Source organism: Varanus komodoensis, unplaced genomic scaffold (assembly GCF_004798865.1).
Source record: "Varanus komodoensis strain SLA01 unplaced genomic scaffold, ASM479886v1 scaffold77, whole genome shotgun sequence".
Taxonomy (NCBI): Eukaryota; Metazoa; Chordata; class Lepidosauria; order Squamata; family Varanidae; genus Varanus; species Varanus komodoensis.
This window is the reverse complement of record NW_025336442.1, coordinates 1128950-1156450: the sequence shown is the minus strand read 5'-3', so window position 1 is coordinate 1156450 and position 27501 is coordinate 1128950. Positions and strand designations below refer to the sequence as shown.

At 59.8% G+C, this 27501-nt stretch overlaps 1 protein-coding gene across 1 annotated transcript in view; it reads right to left on the bottom strand.

The window, feature by feature from the left end:
- Window positions 1-27501, bottom strand: part of NOTCH1 (notch receptor 1) — a 90951-nt gene that overhangs the window by 10598 nt on the left and 52852 nt on the right. The window contains exons 10-27 of the mRNA XM_044453049.1: window positions 25754-25867; window positions 22042-22275; window positions 21431-21541; window positions 20087-20279; window positions 18539-18684; window positions 17251-17364; window positions 14866-14985; window positions 13361-13513; window positions 12263-12491; window positions 11303-11504; window positions 10529-10682; window positions 9648-9832; window positions 9393-9525; window positions 7324-7581; window positions 3786-3898; window positions 2986-3554; window positions 2172-2594; window positions 1205-1353 (exon numbers count right to left, since the gene is read on the bottom strand). Coding sequence (XP_044308984.1) covers window positions 1205-1353; window positions 2172-2594; window positions 2986-3554; window positions 3786-3898; window positions 7324-7581; window positions 9393-9525; window positions 9648-9832; window positions 10529-10682; window positions 11303-11504; window positions 12263-12491; window positions 13361-13513; window positions 14866-14985; window positions 17251-17364; window positions 18539-18684; window positions 20087-20279; window positions 21431-21541; window positions 22042-22275; window positions 25754-25867 — 3600 coding nt within the window. The remainder of the gene's footprint in view (window positions 1-1204; window positions 1354-2171; window positions 2595-2985; window positions 3555-3785; window positions 3899-7323; window positions 7582-9392; window positions 9526-9647; window positions 9833-10528; window positions 10683-11302; window positions 11505-12262; window positions 12492-13360; window positions 13514-14865; window positions 14986-17250; window positions 17365-18538; window positions 18685-20086; window positions 20280-21430; window positions 21542-22041; window positions 22276-25753; window positions 25868-27501) is intronic.

The following is a 27501-nucleotide window of genomic DNA, read 5'->3' as shown; positions in this document are numbered from 1 at the left end:
ATATAGAAATTAAATGATTTTATATTGTTAAGTATGAGCACCAACCTGCATCCCTCCACTGCATCCCCTTTGACACCACTATCTAAAATATTGTCCTTAGACCTACAAGTGGATGCATATGGTTTATTTTCTTCTATGTATTTATTATATATACCTTGCCTTTTTTTCCTTCAGGGAACCCAAAGCAGCTTTTATAGAACCCATTTTATCCTCACAACAGCCCTGTGAGGTAGGTGGGGCTCAGCTCAGTGACTGGCCCACGTCCCCCAGTGAAGCTTCGCGGTGAAATGGAAAATCCGAGCCCAAGTCCCGGCCCAACCCTCCCCATCCTGGCTCTTCCAGCTGTGTTGGACTACAACTCCCAGCATCCATTAGCCAGCCACACTTCAACATGGGACTAAGGCTAGCATTTTATGCTCAGTGGTTCCCATTTTAAGATCCATATACTATGCAGACCTTTTAAACATATAAATCAGAGGCGCAGTTACTGGTCACTCTCATAGAAGTGACTCCAACTCCCGTGGAAGCCCATCCCATCTCCAAGGGGTCCTAACTGTCAGGAAGTACTTCCCCACATCCAGCCTGAAGCCCGGGTCCTGGCACTCTGCCCCACTGGAGTTCATCCTTCCCGCCACCGCACTGGGGAACAGGCCGTGACCCTCCGCCGTGCGACACGCCTGCACACGCCCGCACTCACACTCTGAACGTCCTCTTCTCCCCGAGGGGAAGGGTTCCCCAGTTCCCTCACTGCCCCCCGCATGGCATCCCGCAACCCTCCTACCGTCCTTGCGACCCTGTGCTGAACCGAGCCCAACCGGGCTGTTTCCCGCTCGCCACGTGGAGCCCAGCACTGGCCACGGGGCTCCGACTGGGCGCTCCAGAGACTTACAGGGCAACTGCCGCCTTCTGGCTATGCGCCCAAGGGTGGCGCTCGCCCTCTTGACTGCCGCGTCACACTGCTGGCTCGTGTTTGGGGTGCAGCCAGCAAGTACCCCAAGATCCCGCCTGCACCCCCATGTGCCTGCCCACCTTTAAGATCAATGAGGGGGCATCCTCAACCACCCAGCCACGCTTTGTGTTTGGGATGCCACAAGGAAGGGCTGGAGCTGAGTTGCAAGAGAAGTGGCTAGTCCTCATGCGGCACAGGCTTCTTGGGACATTATCTGAATCCCATGCGGGTGGTTCCGGTGCATGGCAAACTTACTCTTAACGGCTTCGATTTTGTATGGAATGTCCAAGTTGCCGAGTGAGGCCAGAGCGCCCAGGAAGGCCGCGACATCCGTGGTGCTCTGGAAGCACTGAGACGAGGACTGGAGGCACTGCCGGTTGTCGATCTCCAGGTGCACAATGGAGCTGCAGGTTTTGAAAGGAAGGAGGGCAGTTATGCAGCTGGGACAGGACTGGAAACCAAACTCTGTCTGCCAGGGCAGGCCTTAAGGGCTCCTTTGACTGACCCGGGGCTGTGCAAAACGGACTCAGACCGTATTGCGGGGCTCCAACGAAGTCCTGGCAGTAGCAAGTGGGGACAGCACCCCTCGGGGGACACTTCAAGGGCTTAAAAATGGGCCCAGAAAAGCAGATGGTGGCCAGCTGGCCACACAACCCCATTTGCAAGTTATCTGAGGCGCACTGACAGCTCAGAAGATGGGACTGCAAGTCCGTGCAGCAGTGCAGTGGGAGAGGGGAGGGGAGGGGAGGGGGATCCCGCGGATGCAACTGACAGCCCCGTCAGGTTTCCCTCTTCATTCCCCTTCCCTTTTCCTCGTGTATTGTGTCTTTTTCACCATGAAGCCTGCGAGGGCAGAGAGACTGCTTTGCTCCACTAATGGCACGCAAGCTACACAGAAAGCCTCCTGGATTGAGGAGCAAAACAAATAAATAAGGATGAATAAATAAAGCAGCCAGCAGCTTTTCTCGTGCTTGTTGCTTGGAAGCAATTCCTGCTTGCTCCAGGTGACCAGACAATATACAGGTGCCCTTCGTATGGAAGGCAGCGCAAGCACCCCCTCCCGCGACGGTCCTTCGTCCCCCACGCTTCCATCCCCCAAACCCCAGATGCAGAGGGGGAGCCCTTCCGGCCCCTGCCCTCTGAACTGCCCGGGGCCCCGGCTGCTTTTCGCACTGGGAAGAGGGGGCGCCCCAGGCAAGGGCCGCACGGTCGTTTCTCTCACCCGATGACATCCACCTGGTCCAGCTCTCGTCTCTGCCTCCCACTGACCCTCGGAGAGAGAGACGTCTTCATGCTCGAGAACATGCTGGACACATCTGGCCAGCCCTCCGCCGACCTCTTCATGTGGTGCTTCTTCAGCTCCTCGGGGTTCCCATAATAGGGGAAGATCATGTACTCGCCCTTGGCGTCCCTCTTGAAGACCACGTTGGTGTGGAGCACGCGGCTGAGCTCCCGCAGGAAGTTGAAGGAGATGTTCCGCAGGACCTCCGGCGTGGTCAGCACCACCAGCACCAGGGTGCCCTCGGCCAGCCTCTCCGGCGAGCTGGCGCAGTCCAGGCCGTCCCACTCGCACTCGGCCGTGTTGCAGCCTTGGTCGCAGTTGCCGTCGGAGAAGTGGTCCTTGCAGTACTGGTCGTACATGGGGCTGCACCGGGGGAGAGAAGCAGGAGCCGGTTCAGCGGGGGGCTTTTCGCGCCGGGTGGGTGTCCCCACACAACGGGTAACTGTGAGGGGCGCCCGGCAGCGGGACCGTGGGAGCCTGGGGTCAGGAGGGCCCCTGAGCGTTAGCCTGCCCCCCCGGCCGTGCCGAGCCTGCCCTGAGCAGCCAGTGGCGGGGCAGCTGCGGAGCTCCCGTCAGCCCCACGATCCAGGACTCTCTGGCACCCACGGGGCTCTCGGGGCTGCACGACTGAGGCGGAAGCCGTGCCGCAGGCAGGCTTCCGCAGGCGCTGCCCCCTCGTCTCCGCTGGGACCACGAAGCGCAAGCCTGGGCCAGCGACGTGTGCCCCCTGCCTGCGGGTCGGAGGGGCCCTTACTTGCACTGCACTTCGGCCTTCTGGCAGTCGAAGCCGTCGTACAGGCAGCCCGTGTTGTTGCACTGGGCGTCGCACTTCCCGTCGTTGAAGTACTTCCAGCACTGCAGCGCCTGCGAGCAGCTCTTCCAGGGGTCGCTGAAGTTGAGCGAGCAGTCGCCGCCGTCCCAGCTGCAGGCGTGGTTGTTGCACCGGGCGTCACAGACCTTGTTGCCGGCGTGGCTGGCGCAGATGGGGATCTCGCAGCTCTCCTCGAAGGCGGGAGGGAGGATGTCCTGGCCGAGGCCGCCCAGGAACTCGAAGTCCAGGACGTGGCAATTCAGGCCGTTGAAGCTGGCGGGGCAATTGCACCGGTAGTGGGGCGGCTCCTTGGAGAGCTGGCAGCTGCCGCCGTTGTAGCAGGGGCTGGAGTGGCAGGGGTTGCTGGTCGAGAACCGGCACTCGGGGCCTGTGAAGCCGGGCGCGCAGATGCACCTGGGGCTCTTCTGGGTGGAGACGCAGGTCCCGCCATTCAGGCAGCGCAGGGTCCCACAGCTGCGCAGGTCGTTCTCACAGGTGGCACCGTCCAAGCCCTGCAAAGGAAGCGCAAGGGACACTTACCTCCCAGGGAGCCGTGGGGGGCACCACAGCCTCTGCTCATCCCCTGCCCGAAACCCCTTCCTTCAGGCACGGGAACAGTTCCAAGCGAGCCGCCCACGCGTTCCCCACCTTCCTTCCCGCAGCGAGTCCAAGCAGCTTCCCCAGAACCCCCCCCATGGTCTGCCCACCCCCCCCCCCCCCCCCGAGGAGAGTCCAGCACGCACAGGGGGGCACCTGCAGATGAACCCACGCTGAGTGTTGCTGGCCACAGCACAGGTCCCACCATTGCGGCACGGCTTGCTTCGGCAGCTGTCCACCACGGTCTCGCAGTGCCGCCCTGGAAAAGTGTGGGGGAAAGCCCTGTCAGGTTGCCACGTCCTCACAGCGGAGAAGAAATGCATCCCATGACAGCTCACATGCAGCTGCGTGCGTGTGGAGGAGACTCTGATGCAGAAACAAGGGCGGGAAAGGGAGGGTCTGCTCTTGCCATGGGGGAAGCCCTCCCTGTCTTCCCACCCCACAGCACAGAATCCTGTGGAACCGAAAGATGGCTTTGCAGTGCTATGGAACATAGTTGTGCTCTCTTCTCCGCCGCCAAAATCACACAATAGCAGGGTTGGAAGGGGCCAGAAGGCCACTGGGTCCATCCCCCTGTTCCTGCAGGGCACCGTGTTACACCACCGCACTCAGGTAACTGTCCAGATGCTTTCTGAACGGCTCCAGCAAGGGAGAGCCCACAACTTCCCCAGGAAATGGGTTCCATGGTCGTGCTGCTCCGAGAGCAAGGAAATTCTTTCCAGCATCTATTCTAAATCTGGTTTCTTTTAACTTAAGTCTGTTATTCTGTGTCCTGTACTCTGGAATGAATGAGAAGAGATCCTGTTCTTCCTCTTTGTGACAACGTACGAGGCACTTGTGGAGGGCTATCCCGTCTTCACCTGGCCTTCTCTTCTTGGGGTTGAACATGCCCAGTTCACCCAGACTTTCCTCCCAGGACTTTGCCACCAGTCCCTGGATCACCCTTGCTGCCCCCTCCTCGGAACCATTTCCAGCTTTTCTGCATCTTTTTAAAACTTAGGTGCCCAGAATTGGACACAGCACTCCAGGTGCGGTCCTGCTTTCTTTTGCTTGCTATTCGTTTCCTATATGATTGTTTCAAGGGCATTAATTTGCGTCCCACCCTGGCTGCCTTTTCTGCACCTAAAGGCAGCTGGTAACGAATGGTCACAGTAAATAAAAGCAACTCCTCGGGAAGTCTGCGTGGCCGCCTCCTCCAGATTCACCCGGGGGGCGGGGTCTGCATCCAAAGGACGAGGGCCAGCGGCACAGGCCCTCTGTCAACCCCAGGGTCTGGTCCCGTTTTGGAGATGGCATTCGTGATGGGCTGCACCTTGCAAAGGATGGAAAGCATGTGCTTGACATGACACATTCAATAAGGACACTGGACAAAGCTCATCCAGAGGGTCTTAAACTGAAACAGGCAGGGGAAGGGGAAGGGGAAGGCAGCAGGCATGCCATCACCTGACAAAGACTCACCTATTTCAACAGAGAAACAACCCCAAGCAGGGCCCAACACCAGTCTCCCTAAACATGTTGGAAGAAAACCAGGGCACAGCAAGAATGAATGTTGCTGTCTACACCAACGCCCAGCATATGGGAAACAAATGGCACAAGCTTGAGCTCTTGGTAATTTTGCCCTTAGTTACGAGGGCAATTTTGATCTTATAGGAATAACTGAAATTTGTTGGACGACTCACATGACTGGAATGGTAAAACTGATGTATACAACCTGCTCAAGAAAAATAGAAAGGACAGAAAGGGAGGGAGTCACACTGTACATAAGAGACACGAGCATCTGCACAGAAATACGGGGAGAGGAACTTGGTAGCCCCATTGAAAGCATCCGGCTTAATTTAAAGGGAGTGAAAAATAAGAATAACATAGTTACTGGTGTCTGTAACTGACCACCCAGTCAAAAAGAGGACAGGAAGTAGAGGAAGGAACGAGAGTATCAGCTATCTTGATTTAATACTAACAGGGATTACCTGGTTGACAAAAGAGCAGCCATGGGAACTTTCATGGAGAAAAGTGACTGTGCAATATTGAATTCTCAATTATAAAACAGACAAAGGGTAACTGCAGCCAAATACGAACGCTGGACTTCAAGAAAGCCAACTTTAACGAACTCAGAACAATGATAAAGAGGCGCCACGGCTACTCACTGTAAAGGGAAAAGGAGTCCAAGAGGGGTGGGAAATCTTGAAAAAGAAGATTCGCCAAGCACAACTACAAACAAAATTGTCATCAAGAAAAAAAGTGTAGAAGACAACAGAGGAAGCCCACATGGCTCAACAAAAAGTCAAGTGACAATCTGAAAGAAAAAAAGAAAATGTGCAGGAGGTGGAAACAGGACCAAGCCACAAAGGAAAAATATGAAGAAATAGCAAGGAATTGCAGGGATGGCATTAGGAAGGCTAAAGCAGGAAATGACCTGAGAGTAGCAAAGAATGCAAAGAACAACAAGAAAGCCTTCTTTGGATATGTCCAAAACAAAAGACAGGTGAAAGAGAAAGGTGTCCAGGTACTTAAAGTGGATGGCAAAGTGGTAACAGATGACCAGGAAAGGTAGAGGTGCTCAATTCCTACTTCACCCACAAGAACAGCTACAACCAGGAGGAGGTACAAGCTGGAAGTGAGAGATGGCAGCCCAAGATTGACAGACAAATGGTCAAGGAATACCTAGATGGAATAAACATGATCAGATCTGTGGGACATGATGAGCATAATTATAGCTAGCACCCTAGAAGACAGAATGAAGATCCAGAGCAATCTTGATCAACTTGAACACTGGGCTGAAAGCAACAGTATTAGATTCAATAAGGACAAGTGCCAAGTCCTGCACCTAGGAAAAAGAAACCAAATGCATTGATACAAGATAGAGACTATGTGGCTCAACGGGACTGAAAAAGATCTCAGAGTAATTGTGGACAAGTGGAATATGAGCCAACAATGCAATGCAGCTGCAAAAAGGGCAAATGCTATTTTGAGATGCATTAACAGAAGTTTCACTTCCAAACCACGAGATGTAGTAGTTCCCCTGTACTCCCCACTAGTCAGACCTCATCTGGAATCCTGTGTCCAGTTCAGGGCACCAAGATTTAAGAACAATTAGAAAGGGTCCAGCGGAGGGCAACAAAAATGATCCAGGGGTTGGAAACACTGCCCTGTGAGAAGAGACTGAGAGAACTGGGCATGTTCAGCCTTCAGAAGGGAAGACTGAGGGGGGACAGGAGATCCCTGTATAAGTCCCGCAAAGGCTGCCACAAAGAGGAAGGCCAAGATCTCTTCTTGCCGATTCCAGAGTGCAGGACACGGAATAATGAATTCACGCTGTGACAAGCCAGATTCAGGCTGGACACCAGGAGAAGCTTCCTCACTGCCAGAGCAATACGGCAGTGGGACCATCTGCCCGGCGGGGTGGGGGCTCTCCCACACTGGAGGCATTCAAAAGAAGCTGGGCAGCCCTCTGAGTGGGGTGGTGCGACCTGGTGGACCCAGTGGCCTCCCCGGCCCCTTCCAGCTCTGCTCTTCCGTGATTCTATGATGCCAGGGCCCCAGGTGAGGCGTTTCAGACCTTTTGAGTGGCGGCAGTGAAACGCACAAAAGCCAACTGGTGGGGCAAAAGTTTAGGGCGCCCCACGGGCTTGGGTGTGATGCCCCCACTCCCTGGCGAGGGGAAGGTGCTCTGCTTCTGGCACTCACCGGAGTAGCCCGGCCGGCATTCACACTGGTAGTCGTTCACCCGCTGCACACAGTTCTGGGTCCCGTGCAGGCTGCAGGGGTTGGAGAGGCACTCGTTGACGTCCCCCTCGCAGCGCTTCCCCACAAAGCCCGGCAAGCAGGCGCAGCTGTAGCCGCCCACGCGGTCGATGCACTTCCCGTTGTTGAAGCACTTGGGAGCCAGCGTGTGCGCGTCCGCGGCGGGGCTGCAGTCGTCCACGTTGATCTCGCAGTGCACCCCTGGGGCAGGGGAGGGAGCGGGGGGTGAGGAGGACAGGCTGGAGGGCCCTGCGGCGCCGCGGAGTCCGGCAGGTCTTCTCCCCCGTAGGGCGAGGCTGACGTAGGGCTGGCCCCACAGCCCAGGGTGCTGCGGCTGAAGGAGCCCCTTCCACCGGCCAGTGAATACGTGAGGGGGTGTCACACAGGGGTGGGCAGAGACCTGCTCTCCCCTGCAAAGGGGGGCAGGAGGCGCTCCAACAGAGCGAAGCTCAGGAAGCCAAGGTTCAGTTTGGATACCAGGAAGCACTTCCTGGCAGTTAGGACCCCGAGGGTGTGGAATGGGCTTCCCCGGGGGGTGGTCGCGGCCCCACCAGTGAGGGTGTTCAAGGATAGGCTAAACATGCACATGGTGGGCATGTCGTGAGCGGAGCCGGCTGGAGCCGGGGGTCAGACTGGATGGCCCGGGAGACCCCTTCTGGTTCTCTCAGTTTCTCTGTTTCTGTCTTTCTATGAATGCTCAGGGTCTGGGCAGCGGCTCAGACGCCCCAGGATGGGCCTGATGGCACCCACTGGGCGGAGGTGGCTCACCGCTCGTCCTGTTTGTGTTTTTGAACAATATTTGACAGCTCAGACGCACGTCTGCGGCCACAGGCCCTTCTTTCAAGCTTTTCGCTTAAACCCGGTGCTGCCCTTTTGTGCCACAAAACGGTGCTCGCTCCCGAGGAAATGGGTTTGGCGTTGGATCACGAGCCGCAAACTCCCATTTTATTCCGGGAATCATGGTTTTGCTTCCCATCTGTGTAAGCAGCCACAGAGCCGGGAGTCCTGATTCCGCCGCTCGTCACTGGGATTTCCTCGCCCCACGTCCTAGACAACGTCCAGTGTTTCCGTCTCCTGCACCTGAGCTCTGTGCAGTCACCGCCTGCGCGAATACTTGAAGGGGTCTCTTTGGGGACCCCAGATCAGAAACGTGGGCTTCGGAATGCGCAACTGTCGCGAGCCCCCGGCCTCTTGCACACATGGCTCTGCCTGAAACGTGCTCCCACTGCAGGGAGGCGAGCCAGCAAGTTCCCAGATTGGGCCAGGAGGTGACGGAATCTGCACGGCCAGCTCCTGCCACCAGAGGGGGACAGAGCTCCACCCTGCCTCCCAACTGTCCCCATAGTTTTGACTGCCCACCCACTCAACTGTACGTGGGGCATACGGCCCTCTGCCCCCTCCTCCCACTTCCTGCTTCCTCAGATCTGCAAAAACCCAAACGCTACAATCCTGGACTCGTGACACAACTGAAATGTGCTCCTGTCCTGATGGACAGCTCAACCAATAAGCAAGAGCTCAGGGAGGGGCCCCTGGCTTTGCATGCCCGAAGCTGCAGCCCCACCAGCCTCTCCAGACCTCCTGCCTGGATCCCCAGAGCGCCACCGCTGCCAGTCAGTGTCGACCGCACGGGCTGGGTGGGCTAAACGGGACTGAGCCATGATCTGGGTTTCCTGTGATCTGCTTTGAAGTAGCTGCTCTCTCTGACTCTTAAGGACAAGAATATTGCTTGATGTTTAGGCCAAGGGGCCAAAGCTCCCTGGTACTATCAACGCTCTGTCTTCAGAAAGCCCCCTTCCCACCTCTGGCAGCATCACCAGGGAAAGCCAGAGAAATGCCTGCCTGAAGCTCTGCGTTAAGTGCTGCCAGTCTGTGCCTGACGTCTGCATCTGTGTTCCAGATGATCCATCGGCGCCACACTGACCGTGGCTCCCGACCAGGCGTGTCGGAGAACTGAGCAGGAGCCGGCTGGGAGAGGGGCCCCAGTCCCTGCGCGCAGCGGCTTGGCTCTGTACCTTGAGTTCCCGGGGGGCAGGAGCACTTGTAGGTGTTGATGAAGTCTATGCAAGTTCCTCCGTTTTGGCATGGATGGGACAGGCACTCGTTGATCTCCTCCGAGCAGTTCACCCCGTGGTAGCCAGCGACGCACTGCAAGGAGGGAGCACGGCGGGCTCAGCAGAGGTTCCCGTGGGCGCGGCGGGGCCCCCCTGCAAGCCTGGCCCGGCCCCCCCCCCCCGCCCCCCCGCCAGTCTGTGTCCACGCGGCCGTACCTCACACGAGTAGCCGCCGAGGTAGTCGGTGCAGGTGGCCCCGTTCTGGCAGGGGCTGGGGGAGCACTCGTCCACCTGCTCCTCGCAGTAGCTGCCCGTGTAGCCCGCCTGGCAGTGGCAGCGGTGGGTGTTGCCGCTGTCCACGCAGAGCCCCGCGTTCCTGCAGAGGCGCGCGACGTCCACACCTGCGGGCGGCAGAGGCAGGGAGTCACGCGCGGCGGGCGGCGGGCGTGCGCACCCAGCGAATGCATGCGACGCACTGCGGGAGAGGGAGGCGCAGGGCTGCAGTCGCCCCCCGGGGTCTGCGGCGCACGCCCTTCGGACTTGGTCGCGGGCGGCAGGCAGCGCAGCCTCTGCCTTTGCCAGGGCTTCTGTTGCACAGTGGCTTCCCGACACGCATGTCCTTCCCTCGCAAGGAAGCCGGGGTGGCGTGCGAAGTTCTTTTATGTGCGTAACAACTGCCCCGTGAGGTAGGCTAGGCTGAGGGTCAACGACTGGCACCAAGTCACCCTGAAAACTTCATGGCCGAGCTGGGGACTAGGACCCAACTCGTTCGGGTCTAACACTTGAACCAGGACTCCGTGCTGGCTGAGTGATTTTACTGCTGCTTACGGAAGCCCTTCTGTTGCTCCCTGGCTCAGGAGAGGTACTGACGGAGCACCGCTCCCCAGAGGAACCTGCCCAGGTGCCGTGTTCCTCACTGAAGGCCTTCCCCCAGATGCCCCCTCCTAGGGAAGCTCAGGGAGTGGCCACAAGGGGCAGGGGTCCCCCTAATGATGGAGTGACCACAACAAGGTCTGTCCGAAGCCAGCGTTGCCCAGTTAAGACCTCCTTCCCGCAGGCATTCGCCAGCGTCTGGCGAGCCTTCCACAGGGACCCACCTTGCTGCCGAGCGGCCACCTCGCAGGAGACGTTGGGGACATCGCAGTAGAGGCCTGTCCAGCCGCTGGTACATTCGCAGCGGTACAAGTTCTTCACCTGCCAGCACTTCCCGCCGTTCTTGCAGGGCGAGGAGTCGCACCAGCGCACCATGTTCTGGAGACACAGGGAGGCACGAAGAGGAGCATGCACTACGTGGGTCCCCGCCCCCCCCAAGGGGACTGAACTGCAGAGGAGGGGGCATCAGACCCCGTGCCTCCCACCCCCTGGCCTAGCCTTTGCATGCTGCCCAGGAAGGCTGGAAACCAGCCAGAGGACGTTTTCCCTGTCTCCGCTACAAAGGATGGTGGGATTTCTTTGCTCTGCACAGGCCAGGACAGGCAAATTAGCAGGCATGAAAGCGAGAACGGTGACTGCTCTAATACATCAGGTGCAAACCTCCCAAGAAAGCGCCGAGAGGGAAACAAGTCCGTGCCATTCAGCCACGGCTCCCCGGGGGCCCCCGGGGAAGCCAGAGCCCTCCCCTTCAGCGGGGGCTTCCTGAGTGGATGCACAAAGAAATACCGGGGAACTGTGGCGGGGTGGGGGTGGGGGTGGGGGGAGAGGCCGCACAAAAGCCGGGAAAGCCCTGAACTGTCCGCAGCGAGCCGGGCGGAGGAGGGAAGGGCATGCCCACCCGAGAGGGCCAGACGGCGGCCCCGGGGCCAGGGGCCTTGCACCCAGCTGAGCCCAGGCCCCGCGGGCAGCACTGCACCTGCCGGCCAGTCCCGCCTCACCTGGCAGTTGAGGCCGGTGTACCCCTGCGGGCACGTGCACTTGTACGTCCCGTAGCTGTCCTGGCACGTGCCGCCATACAAGCAGGGCTTGGAGTCACACTCGTTGATGTTGTGCTCGCAGTAGATGCCCGTGAACCCCGGCGGGCAAACGCAGGTGAAGGTGTTGATCCCATCCACGCACGTCCCCCCATTGAAGCAAGAGCTGAGGAGCAGAAGGAAGCACGGGGCTCGTTTGCTGACGGACTGCATGGGCCTCGCCCCGTGCCCAGGCGAGGGCTACGGTTCTGGGACCGGCACCGAGGCCCGGCCACCCTAAGCCCAGTGGCTTGCATGCCTTTCCTCGCGCCAAGTGCCCCGCCACCGAGAGCACTGGTGGGAGGGAAGATGCCTCTGGAGGTGGCACATGGACCCATGACCTAGCTAGAGTCCGCCTGGAGGGCAGAGAGCCTTCACTGTGGTGGCCCCTTCCTCTGGGACGCCCCAATTCTGGAGGTCTGGCAGACTTCCAGCACTGTGCTCTTTTCAGCACCGCCTGAAAACCTCTTTTCTCTGGGAGCCTTCCTTGATTGGCTGACCTTAATTGTACTGATCCCCCATGTTAATGCTTTAAAAAAATCTTTACTGTTCAACACTTTGGAGTCTGTTCAGAAGTGAGGCAGTACACAGAGGCTGAAAACAGATGCAAAGAAAGAAGCTGGCTCACCAAGAGGTTTGCACAGTGCCAGGACTTGTCCAAACCCAGAATGCAAATCCCTGCACACAGATTACGTGCGGGAAGCGGTGGCTGCTCACAGCAGGGGAGGCCTCAGTCGATCACTAGGCCCTGAATAAAGATGCCTTCGGCAGGCGGCAGGTTCCACGGGGAAGGAACCGCGGTGCAGAGGTCTCTGCTAGGAGCCGGTGGGGGCCGCACTGAGCTCTGGCACCGCCAGCGGATTCCAGGTCGGGGGGGGGGCATACCTTTCCGTGCAGTCGGGGGTGTTGTGCTCGCAGTGGATGCCGCTGAAGCCAGAGGGGCAGGTGCACGTGTAGCTGTTGACGCAGTCCGTGCAGTTGGCCCCATTTCTGCAGGGGCTGCTGGCGCACTCGTCAACATCATCTTCGCATCTGGGGCCCTGGAAACCGGGCAGGCAGTCACAGGAGAAGCTGCCGACGCCATCGGAGCAGGACCCTCCATTGTGGCACGGATCTGGAGGGAGGAAGAGCACGCGGCGGCTGCACTGCACTGCACTGCACGGCCAGCCAAGGGCCGAGGCCCGGGCCGGATCTCCCGGGCGGGCCGGGCCCCGGGCAGCGTCGGTGCAGCGGCACGCCCCGCTGGAGCTTCTGCGGCCGCGCCCTGCGAGCGAGTCCACCACACGAGCGGCTGCGTGCATGCAGCCCAAGCGCCCGCTCTGGGAGGGGGCCGTTTGCAAAGGGAAGTTTCTTAATGGCCCATCGGTGAGAAAAGCACACCCGGATGCTGTGTGGAACCACAGAGGCGAGAGGGTCACAGCCCTCCGTCCTGGCCGGCACAGCTCCCTCTGGGCACGGTGACGGGGAGTGCCGCAGCCCAACTCGGGGTGCAGCAGGAAGGCTGAGCAGCAGAAGCAGAGAACGAAAGGGGAGCATCAGGCCCCATGGGACAACCCTCTGTTCTCACAGCGCCGTTCTGCTGCCCCGGAGCCGGACAGAAGGGCACTGGCCCATGTTCCCCAGGAGCTGGCTCCGGTCCTGGGGGCAGCACATGGCCTCAAGCCCAGGAGCCCCCGAGGGCCTTCGCTCTCGACGTTTTGTGCGAGAGGCTTCCACGTGCTGCACGAAGAGGCCTCGCCTGCTCTCTGCCCCACGGGGGACTCCTCTGGCTCCCGGTCCGCTTCCTCCCTGCCAGGGGCCATTTTTTACACCCCGGCCGCATCTCCCTCCCGCTGGCAGCCGGCTACTCGGAGCGCTGTGTCCCGCTGGCCCGGTTCCACTCCATGGGCTCCTCGGCGGGCGCTGTGAAGCGGCACCGCCGGGGCCAGCAGGGTGGGGGGAGCTGCAGAACAGAGCCGAGCGGCCCGGCCCAGGCGCCCTTACTGGGCTGGCAGTCGTCGATGTCTGTTTCGCAGCCGCGGCCCGTGAACCCAGCTCGGCAGACGCAGCGGTAGCCCCCATCCGTGTTCTGACACGTGGCGCCATTCTGACAGGGGCTCTTGACGCACTCGTTGATGTCGATCTCACAGGTTTGCCCTGAGAAGTGAATTTAGACACACAAAATTGAAGTCCACTGACGTTCAAACCAACAAGTTCTTTCATCTGTCAACCGCTGATTGATATCATGCACTTTCCTGGTCATTTTTAAAAACACTTGAATCACAAGGACGTATGTCATACATGTTTCAGTAAATATAAGCAGGAACGAGGGAGGCAGGATTGCATCCTCCTTTCCACACCAGCCGGACTCCCGAGAGAATCCTCTCTGCTCCCCCCACCCCCTGGAGGCTGCCGCCTCGGGGTCCGTGGTGGGCAGCGGCCAAGGGGACGGCCTTTCCTGCTGTGGCCCCTCAGTCAAGCCACGGCCTTCCCAGAGAGGCTCCTTTGGGGCGCTCCCAGCACTGCACTCTTTCCAGTGCCAGGTGGGAACTTCAGGGCCTTTCCTCCTTTCAGATTCAAATCGGTTACTCAGCTTCAAATCTCTGCATCCTTGCTGGATTATATTTTGGAGTTTGCAACTGTTTTACCCTGAAGTTTTAACCATTTGTATCGTATGCTGTATTTCATGGTGGTAATTGACTGCACAGGCAGCTTTGGCTATTGGGTGCTATAGAAGATTAACCAATAAATGCCATCAGCAGCTAAAATGATGCACATAAAAGAAAAAACCTTGGGCCAGACAGGCACGTTTTCACATGGGGCAAAGGCTGTCGCCTGAGGCTGAGCCTCGCTGGCTGCAGCTTTTGACAGTCTGAGGGGAAAAGCCCCAGAAGGCCTCGATCCACAGGCAGCCTCCCACAGGACCAAGCGGGCTTCCGGGCACCTGAATGCGCATCAGCGATGCCTCCGCAGGGATGCCTCCCACCCCCGATCTGTGTGGGGGATGATGGGCACTGTAGGCCTGAACTCTGCCCATGCTGGCTGGGGGTCATGGGAATCTGAGTGGCACCCGATGGAGGAAATCCAGGCAGGGAGGGGTAGAAGGAAATGGGGAAGGAGCTGCCGTGAACCGCACGGTGAGGCCTGCAGGAAGCCGGGTGCATCGCGCCGGAAACGTCAGCAATCAGTCAAGCCGCTGCAGCGGGAGAGTCTGCTCTGGGAGCCCATGCAGCGCATCTTCACCTGGAGCGGACCCGGAAGCCGACCGCTCTCCTAACCCCACGCCGCCAGGGGGCCAGCTGGGGAGCTCCCCCTGCCCTGGGCTGGCCAAGCGCAATTTCAGCCGCTCGAGCGATCCTTCAGCCAAGGCTCTCTCATCGCCACCTGGTTTCCCCAGGACTGTCTCTGTCCCCACGGAACGCGTGTGGCAGCACAAACTCGGGGGCACCCTGAGCTGCGCCCCGTGTGTGTGTGAAGGGCAAAGAATGGCGGAAACGCCGCAGCCCTACCTTGCCAGCCCAGAGGGCACGTGCAGGAGAAGCTCCCGTAGTCCTCCGACTCTCGGCACTCCCCGCCGTTCTTGCAGGGTCCAGGTGCACAAGGGGCCAGGATCTCCCTGCAGGTGGGCCCTGTAGTGCAAAGGACCCAGAGTCGTGCTCACCTTTGGCTGCGGCCGACTTGCCAGCCGGAGCGCTGCGGGGACAGCCATGGCTTTTCACATGCCGGCCGACCAGCAGGAGGGTGGAGGAGCTGGGAGCCTGGCAGGGATGGTCCTGGCAGCACAGCCGCCCTGCTCAAGGGCCGAGGACTGCGGTGGGACAGGGAGCTGCTGTGCGGGCCTGGATCCCTGAAGCATCTGAACCCAGCCGCACCCCAGGCCACGCGTGGCTCGCCAGAGTCACCAGGCCAGGCTGCGCCAGAGTCGCCAGGCCAGGTTCCCCCAACTCACAGTCGTCTCTTGACGCAGACCGGGTCTGCCCCTTTCCTCTGCACTTCCCTGCAACCCTCACAAGAGCCGGAAGGAAGCGGATCTTTCCAAACACAATACGGGGAAGCAACGCTTTCTAGGGTGGCTCAGTTCTGAATGGGTGGCTCAGGCCCACGCACTTCTCAGAAGGCCTGCTCCTCGAGGGAGGCAAGAATCGCTGGCGCTAGTTTTCGTTGAATGCATGCAGAGAGCCACACCACTGCCCAAATTTTTGGATGCGCCGCACGGTGGGCGCTGCACATCCAATGTGTTGCGCCCTAAAAGTTCAAGGAGTCGTGCACAGCCAGCCAAACCGGTGAAAGGGTCAACCAACACTCCATTTCACAGTCATCTTCCGGGCTGTGTGTGGCAACGGGGCCTCCTCTGGAGCCTTTCCAAGAAATCTCCTTCTGAGGGAAAGCACTTGCCCGTGGCGACGGACATTTTGAAAGGGCGGCTTTCCAAAGAGGCAGCGGCCTCAGCATTTGAGATGCTTACATCTGCCAACTATTCAGCTGGCCCAGAGGAGAGAAAAGGCCCACCTATGTGTGGACTAGGGGAAAAAGTGTGCTCTGACTTGTATTCCTCTCGTCCTGCCACTGCCCCCTTGTCCAGAGGGTTTTCCTGTTTACAAAGCCAGCGTTCCCAGCATATGTTATCTACCTTGTCAGCCAGTATCATCTAAAGGCCTTTTCTGTTTTCCAGGCCCTTCCACTCCCTGCACCCCCAGCCCTATCCCAGTTTGTTTCCGTAGCAACTGGCGAAGGCCGGAAAGAAGTCACGGCTTCCTCCAATTGTGCACAGACCGCCACTCCGCGCAGCAAAGGGGAAGCAGGAAGCAGGCGAAGAGGAATCGGGTCAGCAGAAAATCCCTTGCCCGGCCAGGGGAACTGACCGCCTGCATGCAGGAGGTCCAAAGCAGGCCTTTCCACCGAGGGGCGTGGTGGGTGCCAACACAGTGGTTGCAAAGGGAAAAAAGGGTATTTAACGGAACAAAGGCAGACCCAATCATTCAGGAACATTTTCTTTAAAAGTTTGTCAGGAAAGCTTCCAGTTGCGGGGAAAGAAACTTCTCCTGTTCCAGCAGACTAAAACAGGAGGGGTGCCAATGTTGTGCTCGTTCCCCTTTATGGTCAGCCACTGGGAGAACTGGTCTGAAGCAGCCTGCCGCTCCTGTTCTTGTGCACACGTGTGTGAAAATGTGGGATGGAGGAAGGAGAGAAAGGATTCCATCCAAAATGTTTTCAGACAGCGCCCTTCCTGACACTCAGGGCAGTCAGAACCTGTGTGAGCATCACAGCCCTGCCGACACCTGGACACGCATCATTCCCCTCAGCCCTCCCGGCTGGAAGGAAGGCGAGATGCCCTGCGGCACAGACGGGCACGGGCACAGCGGCGAGGAGAGCGCCGGAGAGCCCCTGCGACGCCCTTCTGCAGGCCTGGCTGCCCTCCATCTCCAGGATGCAGCACTATTTCCGGCCCCAGGACCGAACGCCACTTCCACGACGCTCAGGGAGGGGATGTGTCCCAGCAGGGCCACAGGCAGGAAAGGGCGAGAAGCTGCCAGCAGCTCCTACTCCTGGCAAATCAGCCCCGGGAAAGGAACTTCTGCCCTTCAGAAAAGGGTGTGTGTGTGCAATAGGCAGGAGAAGACAAAATGCCCGGGGTTTAGGGGAACCAGGGAGGAGCAAGGGGAAGAGGGCATGGCTTTGGGGGGCCTGGAGGGCTGCGGGGGGCCCGGGGCCTCTGGTTCTGCTCCCTTGCTCTGTCTGCAAAGCACCATGCAGATGAGAGGGCTTTCTAGGGGCAGGAAGAGTCGGGTGCTGCTGCTTCGAGGTCCTGCCGTGTCTGCTCGGAGTGGCCTGGCCGCCTCCAGGTGACCCCGGCTGGGGGCCGTAGGGGAGGAAATGAGGGCCCGGCCCCTTACCGGTGTATGGTGGAAGGCAATTGCACTGGTAACGAGCCACGTCGTCAATGCACGTTCCTTGGTTCAGGCAGGGATTGGAGGCGCACTCGTTGACGTTGGTTTGGCAGTTGGGACCTGGAGGGGAGAGAGGGCGTGGGTCACCCTGTCGAGCCCAGGGGAGACCGCTTTCCCAGGCCTCGGGGAGGGGGCCTTCCCAATCCAGCCTTGGAGAACTGTCTACGGCGGAGATGCCAGGACCTGGCCGGCTGCCTCCTGAGCGCAAAGGGCAATTTGCCGAGAAGAGCCGGCACTTATACAGCAGCTTTCAGTGTTCGAAGTGCTTCAGGTTTTATTGACTTACAGCACAATCCTGTGTCCATTTAGGCTGGGAAGCACACTGCTGGTGTAGCTACGCACAGCCAGCTGGGGATGCTGGGAATTGGAGCACCTTGCCAATCTGAACATTTCTGCCGCTTGCCCTGTCCGTCGGCCACTCTCACTACCCCAGTATGCCTGGCCAACAAGGTCTCGCAAAATGGCTGCCATGAAGGGGACCTCACTGGTCCATAAAATGGCGGCCACCACTTGTTAGAAAAGAGCTGTCTCAAAAGCAAGCAAGCGAGGATGAAAGGAAAATAACTTTCCTATGATCTAAGTCCAAGGCATAGCTCCAACACACAACACTGCAACTGAACCCAGAGTTTTCTGTTGTGACACATCCATTTCACAGAAGGGAAACTGATGAGATGCAGAAACAATTTCTTGGCCAAGAAACTGACTATGAGAGGAGGTTGTGTCTGAGCTCCTAATGCTAAATCCCTCCTTGCCCCCATTCCCATGTTGCAGAAGGCTAGCCCGTAACGCTCAGAATGCACACGCCAACAGGGCCTCCCAGTTAAAGGTCTGCTCTTCGCCAGAGAGAGACCGAGGCAGCAGCCCTCAGGCCAGAGTACCAGAGGTGGCCCATCCAGCAAACGTTCCCACCAGGCCTGGCCTCCCTTCAAAGTCTTCCAGTTTCTTAACGTGACCGGGAGGAGAGCTGCCACTTCCGTGGATGCAGGCCCTCTTTTCCTCTTGCCCTTTCAGGGCAAGTTGCAGAAACATGCAGCTGGAGGGGTCTAGGAGGCCATCAGGCCCACCTCCCTGCTCAGCGAAGGACTCAAGTCCCCCGTCCAAACCGGAACCAGGCCTGGCCCTGCTTGGCTTCTGACCCCGGGCAGGGTCCGGTGCTTCCGGCTACATGGAAGCCCGCCAGGAATCTAGCCGTGGGTCAACCCCCCTTTGCAGCTTGGATCTGCCCCCCACCTACCGCTGAATCCTTCTTGGCAGCTGCAGACGTAGCCACTGGTCATATCCTTACAGGTGCCGCCGTTCATGCAAGGGTTGGAGTCGCACTCGTTGTTGTTGACATCGCAGTTGGTCCCGCTCCAGCCAGCGTTGCAGTCGCATTTGTAGCTTTTTGGAGAGCAGAAGCGGAGGGTGCGTTAGCCGCATGGTGGCGGCACTCTGATGCTGCGCATGCGCGTCTGCAGCGCCCCGGAGCATCAACTCCAAGGGAAGACGCTGGAGGGCCTTGCCAAGTATGTCGGTTAATCATGGAAAAGTGGAATCGGTTGGCTTTAGCTCAATGGTCAGGCTGCTTCAGTGCAAACCCGAGCAGGCAGAAAAAGGGCCTCGGGCACGCTGGGAGTCGCTGGCCATTCTTCTCCCAAGCACACAGGACCGTGCCCACACGGAGCTGCCAGGAGCCCGCGTGCTCAGCCCAGGCCCGCGGCGCCAGGGGCCCACGCACCACCTGCCGGGCTTGGCGCAAAAGCTCAAGGGCACAGCTCGTTCGGGGCAGCACCAAGTCCGCCCCTGAAGAGGAGGAGGAGAGCAGCTCGCCCCCACGGGGCAGGGGGGCGACTCCCGGCTCCTCACCCACAATGCCACGTAACGCAAACGGCTCCTGGCAGCCGGAGGCTACTTCGCCACGAACGGCTCGTCCAGGGCTACGGGAAGTGCCAGGCCGCGCTATTTGCAAAGCCGCCTCCAAAGCAAATGGGGCATCCTGTCACATACCCTCTTTTTCTGCTGAACTACTCCAAAATCCATTCCTACGGAAGCGTTACTATTCTGAGCTTGCTGATCTGGGGTGACCCTGTGCTTTCGGCACCCGAAATTCCCCTACAATCACGACCATGGTTCTTCTGTGCTGGTTCCATTCTAAAGGAACCCTCCTGTTTGTGGGGGGCTTGGTTACGGCCCGAGTCTTTCCCCACAGGTCAAGGCCCACGGCTGCTGCCAATCGGGTTCCTCTGGCACCATGCCCGGTAAGGCAACAACTTTACCCATCTTGGTACTTCCCAGTTACAAAATACCCTTGACTTGAAACCATTTTTCTGCCTTCAGGGCCCCCAGGCAGACCTGGCTCAACAATGCAGTGTGAACAGTCATTGCATGCGAGACTCGTTGGAGAAGAGAGTTCTGCCAGGGACAGTCAAAGGTGGAGGAGGAGGAGGAGGAGGAGGAGGAGGAGGAGGAGGAAGGTCATCTCGATGACATGGACCAGAACCATCAAGGAAGCCACAGCCCTGTGCTGACGGGGCAAAGTGGAGCAGGGCTGTGAAGGACGGGCCCTTCGGAGAGCACACGGCGATCGGGTCACCAGAGGTCAGAGGGAGGGAGTGCGCGACGGAGGTCAGCTGCTGCAATGGCGGGTGCCTGCAGCCCCTTCGCCGGCCTGAGCAAGCACCGGCCTTCCCTTTCGGGCTCTCCTGGCCCAGAGCAGCAGAACGCGGCCCCCTGGCGTCGCCCCACCCACAGCGCAGCTCGACGGCCGGCTGCAACGGACCGGGCCGGGCCCTGCGAGGCTCACCCGTTCAGACCGTCGTTGCACCTGCCATGGATGCAGGGGTCGCTGCTGCACTCGTTCACTTCCGAAAGGCACGTGGCACCGTGGTAGCCTTCCGGGCAGACGCAGGTGAAACCGCTGATGCCATCTTGGCAGGTGCCGCCACTGTGGCAGGGGTTGCTGGCGCACTCATCGATGTTGATGTCGCACATCCTCCCTGAGAGAAAGGACACGGCAGGTCGGCAGGTGGAGGGGGGGAGGGGGAGAGGAGGGCAAGCCTTTCCCTCCCACGCGAGGAAGGACCAGAGGAGGCGGGAAGAGCACATGTGCTGGAGAGCTCTCTGTAATGCTCAGGGCAGCACAGGCCTTCTCGTTCCCACACATGCTTTATGCCCCACATGAGTCCTCCAGGCTTTACAAGCGTTTCCCATTCCCTGGTGCACAGGAGGACGGGTGTGATGCGCAGTCTTCGGCAGGGCACCAGTTTGGAGGAAGCGACAAGGCTGTTGTTTATTTTGCGAGCTGGCCTTTTTATTTTACAAAAGGACACAAGATTCTTCTTATTAAGACAAGCTTTTAAGAACAGCCTCGCTGGGTCAGCCAAAGGCCTGTAATCCAGCATTCTGCTCACCCAGCGGCCAACCAGCTGCTCACCAGAAACTCACAAGCAGGACCTGAGCACCCCCTGCCCATGCTCCTCAGCAACGGGCGTGTGGAGGCACTCCGCCTCTCTGATCCCGGAGACTGCACTTGGCCACTGGTAGCCACTGGTAGCCAAGGACAGTCTTCTCTTCCTTCATGAATTTGCCCATAAAGTACAGTACAGTACAGTAAAGTAGCGCCTGGTCATCTTTCAAAGCAGATGCCCTCTCAAAGCAGCTTGAAAAAGTAAAACGTGTTTTAAAGTCATCCACACTGTCAGCCATTACAACACCTTTTCTTAGCAAATCCCAGAGATTAACTCTGCCCAGCGGGAGGAAGTCCTTCCTTTTACGTGACTCCCACTGCTCAGCTTCACGGACGACCCCTGTGGGTTCTGGGGTGTCGAGAGTGGGAGAAAAGCGTCTCTCTGTGCAGTTTCTCCACACCGTGAATCCGTCCGTTGTCCCTCCCTGGGAACAGGCTGAACCATGCCAGGTGTTGCAGCCCATCCTTCAAGGCCCCTGGGTCATTTCAGCAGCTCTCCTCTGCCCCCTTCCAGCTCTGCAATACCCGTCTTTGACAGGTGGCGCAGGCTTCCCAGGCTGCTTGCCCAAGGGAGCTGCTCAGCTCCAGGGCAGCAGGAAGCATGGCAGGCCGTTGCCTGCTTCACAGAGAGGCTGGCACATCATTCCCAGCCGCTCCCCCACTCCCCCGGCCGTTGCTCACCTGTGTATCCAGGCTCACAGGTACATTCATAGCCGTTGATTTTGTCCACGCACGTGCCCGAGTCACAGGGGTTGCTGGCACAGTCATCCACATTGACCTCACAATGGGGCCCTTCCAACAGAAAACCCGGCAGCTTCAGTTTAAGCCAACGGAAGCACTGACGTGAAGCAGAGCAGTCAAAGCAGTCAAAGGGGGAATGTAGGGGCTGAATTAAAAGATGGGAGAGCAGCACCATGTTCCGAGTGGGCTACGCTGGCCGGAACGCTCACCGCCAGCGGAAGGAGGACGCCGAACCCTCAGCGGAGAGCTGAAGTGGGCTGCCAAGGCCTGCAGCGCGGTCGGCCTGCCCCTCCTGGGAGAGCTGACAGAATTGTGAAAGGGGCCCCTTGGTGGCCTAAGACCTCTGCAAGGCTGGGGAGACGGCCTCATCCTCTGAGCCCGATGAGAGCCAACAGGGCTGGGGCCCTGACCAAGAAGGCCCCGAGCACAGTGCCCAAGGAAGCTGCCCGAGCTGTGGCCTGGGCTCTTTTGGACCCGAGGCCCACGCACGCCACCACAGTGGCTTCGCTGCAGCAGAAGAGGTGCAGCTGGCGCAGGTGTGTGGTCCCGACCTGTTGTTCCTCGGAGGCACAGGCAGGTGTACGCGTTGTTCCTGTCCTGGCACGTCCCTCCATTCTTGCAGGGCTGGCTTTGGCACTCGTTGATGTTGACGTCGCAGCGGTGGCCGGTGTAGCCGGGCTGGCAGAGGCACGTGAAGGTGGCGATGCCGTCCTGGCAGGTCCCGTAGTGGCAGGGGTCCGGGTCGCATTCGTTGACGTCCGTCTCGCAGTGGGGGCCAGAAAAACCTGGGGAGGAGGGAAGGCACCGAGCATCAGCACACAACAGCCTGCTCCGAGGAGAGAGGAGGCTGAACGCCAGCCTGATCTGCGGGGCACACCTGCCAGGCCACCGTGGGTAGCTGGACTGGGTCAGGCCACGGGCCCCTCGCACCCGGCCCTTGGTCACGCAGCAGCCAGCCAGCCAGCCCTCCCAGGCAGGACTGGAGAGCAGCAGCTGTCCTGAGCAGGCCCTCTGGCTCCAATGCCGGAGGAGACACGGCAGCCTCTGGGGCCAGCAGCCTCCGGGAGCGCCTCCTCTGGGAACCTGCCAGGGTGCACCCCAGCTGTGACCGGCCTGCTCCCCGCTGCCACTGACACAGTGCCCCATCCTTCTGCCCACAAAATGGCACCCAAGCCCAGTCCGCAGCCGGAATCCGGATGAGACACAAAAGCACAGCGGGGGGCCCAGAAGGGCCTCGGTCCAGCCCCCCCGAGCAGATGCCCCTTGGTGTTCTGGACCTCAGCAGCCGGCTGTTCCTTTACCACCACTGGCCTTGCCTGCCAGGGCGCAGGCAAGTCCAGAGCCTCGGCAGGGGCCTCGGCCTGGGAGGCCCCTTCAGTCATTTCCCCCGAGCGCAAGCCAGCAGAATCCCCCTGGCCCTTCACATGTGTGCTGCACGCGCCCCCGGAGGCAGTCGCCGCATTCCTAGCTGGGCTGAGCTGAGCTGAGCGGCCTCGTTTCAGGGGCTCCTGGTCCAAAGGGCTCCTGGCCCAGTGTGCTCGGCGCCCAGGACTCATCTGCTCCCCGGGGTGCATGGCTGGGTGAGGTTTGCGGCTCTGGCAAGCCTGCGCAGGTCCCCAGGAGCCCCCGGGTGAAGCGGGGCAGGCGGTGGCCGAGGGCCTCTTCTGCCACAGGGGCCCCGTGAAGGACAGCAGGCGCCACGGAACGCCCCCCACGTGCTCTTTCCTGGGCCCGTCGAAGCCCCTTTTGGGTTCCCACCCATTTCAGCCCCCGGTTTCTGCCGTTTTCAAATCTGCTAATTGCTTTTTAAATCTTAGCACTGCGGCTGGCTCTCATGCTGGTTTCCATGTTTTTACTGTATACCCATATGCAAATCCAGGCATAATGATGAGGGTTCCTTTACATTTCAGTAGCCAAAAGAGGAGGATTCGTTTCTGTTCCAAATCATTCCAAGAAAACAGGCTCTTCCAGCAATTTGCACCTTTCCCGGATCATCAGAGGGAAAAGGGGTCCCCACTCGCCAAGCTGAATGGCAGAGGCTCTTTCTTCTTTTGTGTTGGTGCGATTGCAGCACCTGGCCAGGTAGGGGAGGGTGGCGATGCACTGGCACAGCAGCTCAATCTTGCGACGGGGTGTATGATGGGACAGGTGTTTCTGTCAACCGTCAGCATTTTTACTGAATTCCTATTAGCTACTTGCCGTGTTTTAAATCTGCTACACTGAAAGTTTACACTGCGGTTTATGATGTGTATTTGGGGCTTGCAAGTCTGATTTGTTGAGAAGCGTCCGACTTGCTCAGGCCACTGGAGGTGCAGAGATGAGAAACACACAGAGAAATGCAAACAGGTTCGGGGCTGGGGAGCGGTCAGCTCTCGGGGATCACCTGCGACGTGTTGTGGGCGATTCTTCAAGCTGCCCATTCCCATCGCAGAGGGTGGAACCCCCAACCCAACGCTGCGAGCGCCACGGTGCCGGGGGACGTCCGAAGCACGGCCGCTTCCGGTGACACCCTGCGGAAGCGCCCCGGAGACGCCGGGCACAGGAGCAGAGCCAAGCGCGGCCCCCAAGCCGCTGCTCCGTTGCGGGCCGGCGCAGGAGAGACTTGGAGAGGGCCCAGCGCCGAGTGTGGCGGGGGGCAGGGATGCGGGGCGGGCCGGGCTGGGCAGGGCGCAGGAGGCGGCGGCGGCGTGCCCGCGCTCGGAGGCAGCCCTGCTCCAGGGCGCAGGAGCCTGGCTTTGTCCCAGGACGGACATAATGGCTCCCCTCTGACAAACAGCCCCTTTCTTTCTGGCTCCCGAAAGAGCGGCTCTCCGGCTCCACTGCTCGTCTGCAGGCAGCTCCAACGGCCGGCTGTGTAATCGAAAGGGCCGGGCCGGGAGGGCCCGGGTGGGGTGGGGTGGCGGTGCGTGCCCGGGGACAACAGCCGCACGCATTATCTGCCGTCCTCCAGCAACAGAGACGCGTTGGGCCAGCGGGAGGAGGACAAAGAGGAGGGGGAAGGGGAGAGGGAGCGGGGGGGGGGGCGGAGAAGACAAAGCAAAGCTTTGACTGTGCCCTTCGCGGGATCCACATCGCGGCTTTTCATCGGCGCTCTGGCCGACCAAGGCGCTCATTAGGGACTGTTCAGCTGGAAGATTTCTGGCGGGAGCGACGCCACAAAAGAGTCACTGTTCGCTGCCGGGGCTCACGGCGTTGGTTTTGTTCGAGCACAGCTCGAGTTTCACTCCTCGGGCACACAACCTTGTGCCTCGGGAGGGGGCTGGCCAGCCCCCCCTTTCCTTCTGGGGCCTGCTTTCCTTTGTGGAGGCAAGGGGCCTTGGGAGAGGGCGGGCGGCAGCTGGGGGGCCGTCCTTCTATCAGGTGCCGGGCACAGAGGAGCTGGCCGGCCTCCTCCGCTGGGCCTCAGGCTCCGCATTTCTGCCGGCCTTTCTAGGTTCAGGGGGAACGGCTTGAGACCCACCAAGCCCCAGCCCACCTAGCCAAACCAGCCAGGGCGCTGATAAATGCCCGTGTGTGGTTGTCTGCCCCTGGGGCCGCACCGCTGCTTTCTCCCACGGAGCCTGCCTGGCTTTTCGGCTGCGGAAGGAGCAGCCCTTCTCCCGGTCCAACCACCGCCAAGGCACGCCTGGTGGGGTGGGAGAGGGTCCTTCCAGGGGCCACTCCTGGGTGCTGGGGCTCCTCGCCGAGGGCGGCTGGTGCACGGGCACAGGCATCTTATCCTGGCGCGGCCTTGGCCTGCGAGCTGAGGACGTTCTTCCACAACAATTGGGTGGGCGCTATTGCTTCGTTCTATTGCCATGTTTTCCACTTGTTGGTCGTCACGTTACCTTTTAATCAAGGCGGCTGTCTTTAACTGCATTTTACCATCTGTAGCCACGAGCAACACGCTCCGGCAGGCAAGCAGAACAGGCAGCCGATACACATTCAAGAGGGAGAACCAGGCGAGCAGAAGATGATGCGCCTCCACCGCTCCCACCAGGCCCTGCCCGGCTGGCCACGGCGGCCCGAGTCGCCCCGCGGCAAGCAGCCCCCTCTGCTTTCGGGCTGGGGGGCCGGCAACGACCCAGCGCAACCCCGTGTTGAGGACCGCACGCCGTGCTCAGTACGCCACCGCTTCACGGCTGCAGGACCAGCCAGCATGGGACGAGCCGGCATCGCGGGCGACGAAACGCAGCAAAAGAAGGGACCCTGCCACTGTTTCTGGGCATGCGCAGCCCTCCCAGAAGGCTCCAGGGACGAGCGCCTCCCCTCAGCCCTGCTTACCTTCGGTGCACTCGCAGGTGTAGGAGTCGGGGCCGTCGACACACCTCGCTCCATTCTTGCAGGGCGTGCTCGCGCACTCGTCCATGTCATGCTGGCACAGGTGCCCGGTGAAGCCTGTGGGAGCGGGCAGAGGGAAGGCTGGCTCTGGCCGGAGACCGGACGGCACGGGGCCCTCCTCCCCCCCTTTCGCAAAGCTGTGCTGTGGGAGGAGGCGCTCGCAGGCGGCACACAGGGTCTCAGGCAGAGGGGGCTTCTTCCACCTCCCGTGACCTCGCCTGCTCTTTCGCTCGAGCGGGGAGGTTACAAGCCCACCCCTGCACTTTCCCACGGCAACCCCTCCGCCTCTGTGCTGCCACATGCATTTATCGGGCTGACCCAGGGATGTCCATTCCTCGGTCACAGCCTTAATCTGAGGATGGGATATCCTCTCTAGATTTTCTGCAGAAAGCAGGGAGCAAATTCAGGGTGAAATCAGCCACATTCCTTGGAAGTATTATGTTGCGTATTTCCAAGTGGCCATTCCTACACTCATGGGAACAGATCCTCAGACAACAGTGGAGAAACTTCTGCAATTTCCCATGTCAGTCTTTGAAGGAAGAAGCCTTTGAAAGTCCAGAAATACGACATGCAAGCCAACAGGCAGCCCCATGGCTCCCGGGCCCCCGAGGGCCTTTTCTGTCTGCAAAGCTCACCCTGGAAATGAGCTGCCGGGCTCCCTCCCTTCCAGTGGCTCCACTTGGCCCCTTGCCTGGGGTGAGCATGCTGGCCAGAGGAACTTGGCCCCGGCCCCCAGTCCTGAGTGACGCGGGGGAGCTTGCGAGGTACAGCGTGGCAGCCTGACCCGCAAAACCGCAGGAAGCGAGAGGGTCTCCTCTCCCGTACCTGCCGCCCTTTGGCACCATCAGAACAGCATCCTCTGGGGCGGGGGGAAGCGAATGGAAAGACGGCCGCCCCAGACGTGAGCCCCCGGCTGGGGCGCACGCACAAAGAGGGCTCTCGTCCTGAGCGTCTGTCCGGCAGCCGCAGCCGCCGGCCTCACACTTCTCGTAGAACCACAGAAGAGCAGAGGCGGGAGGGCCCCCCGGGTGCGCAGGACACCTGTTGGCCCCCTCCCACTCAGGCGGCTGCCCGGTTTCGCCCTGACCGCCCAGCGTCTCTCTTGGCAACTGGTCCCACTGTCGTACTGCTCTGACAGAGGAAGCTTTTCCTGATTTCTGCTGTACACAGAGGGAGACTCTGGTCCGGTGAGGCAAGAGGCTGCTCTGATGCTCTGGACCGTGCCTACTCTGGAGTAAAGCGAAGTGTGAGAAGCTGTTGCACCCAGACGCACGCTTAAGGCAAGGCCTCCAAGTGTGACAGCTACTACACTTCACAGTGCGGGGGCAGCTCAAGTCCTCGGCCTTGGTTCTGCCCAGCAGGGCCTGTTCGGCCCCCGGCCATGTTTCTGCAGGCCAGGCTCTCCATCTCCATGGAGACAGAGGCCTGGGTTCTGCACGAAGCCGCGGCCAGCCCTGCGGCTCTGCGAGCATTCCCACTCGGCAGAAAGCCTGGTCTCCTGGCTTCACACGGCTGCCTCACGGATTAGCTGGCCCTCTCCCCACGCCCCCAGGCCCCCTGCACTCAGCCTCCTTATTTAAATCCATCCCCAGCCTCCTCCCTCTTGCCTCCCAACCAATTCCCAAACTGGGAGGGGGGGGGCTTTTCAAGTGCAAAACTTCAGTCTTTCTCTGCGCTCCCCCAGATTTGGG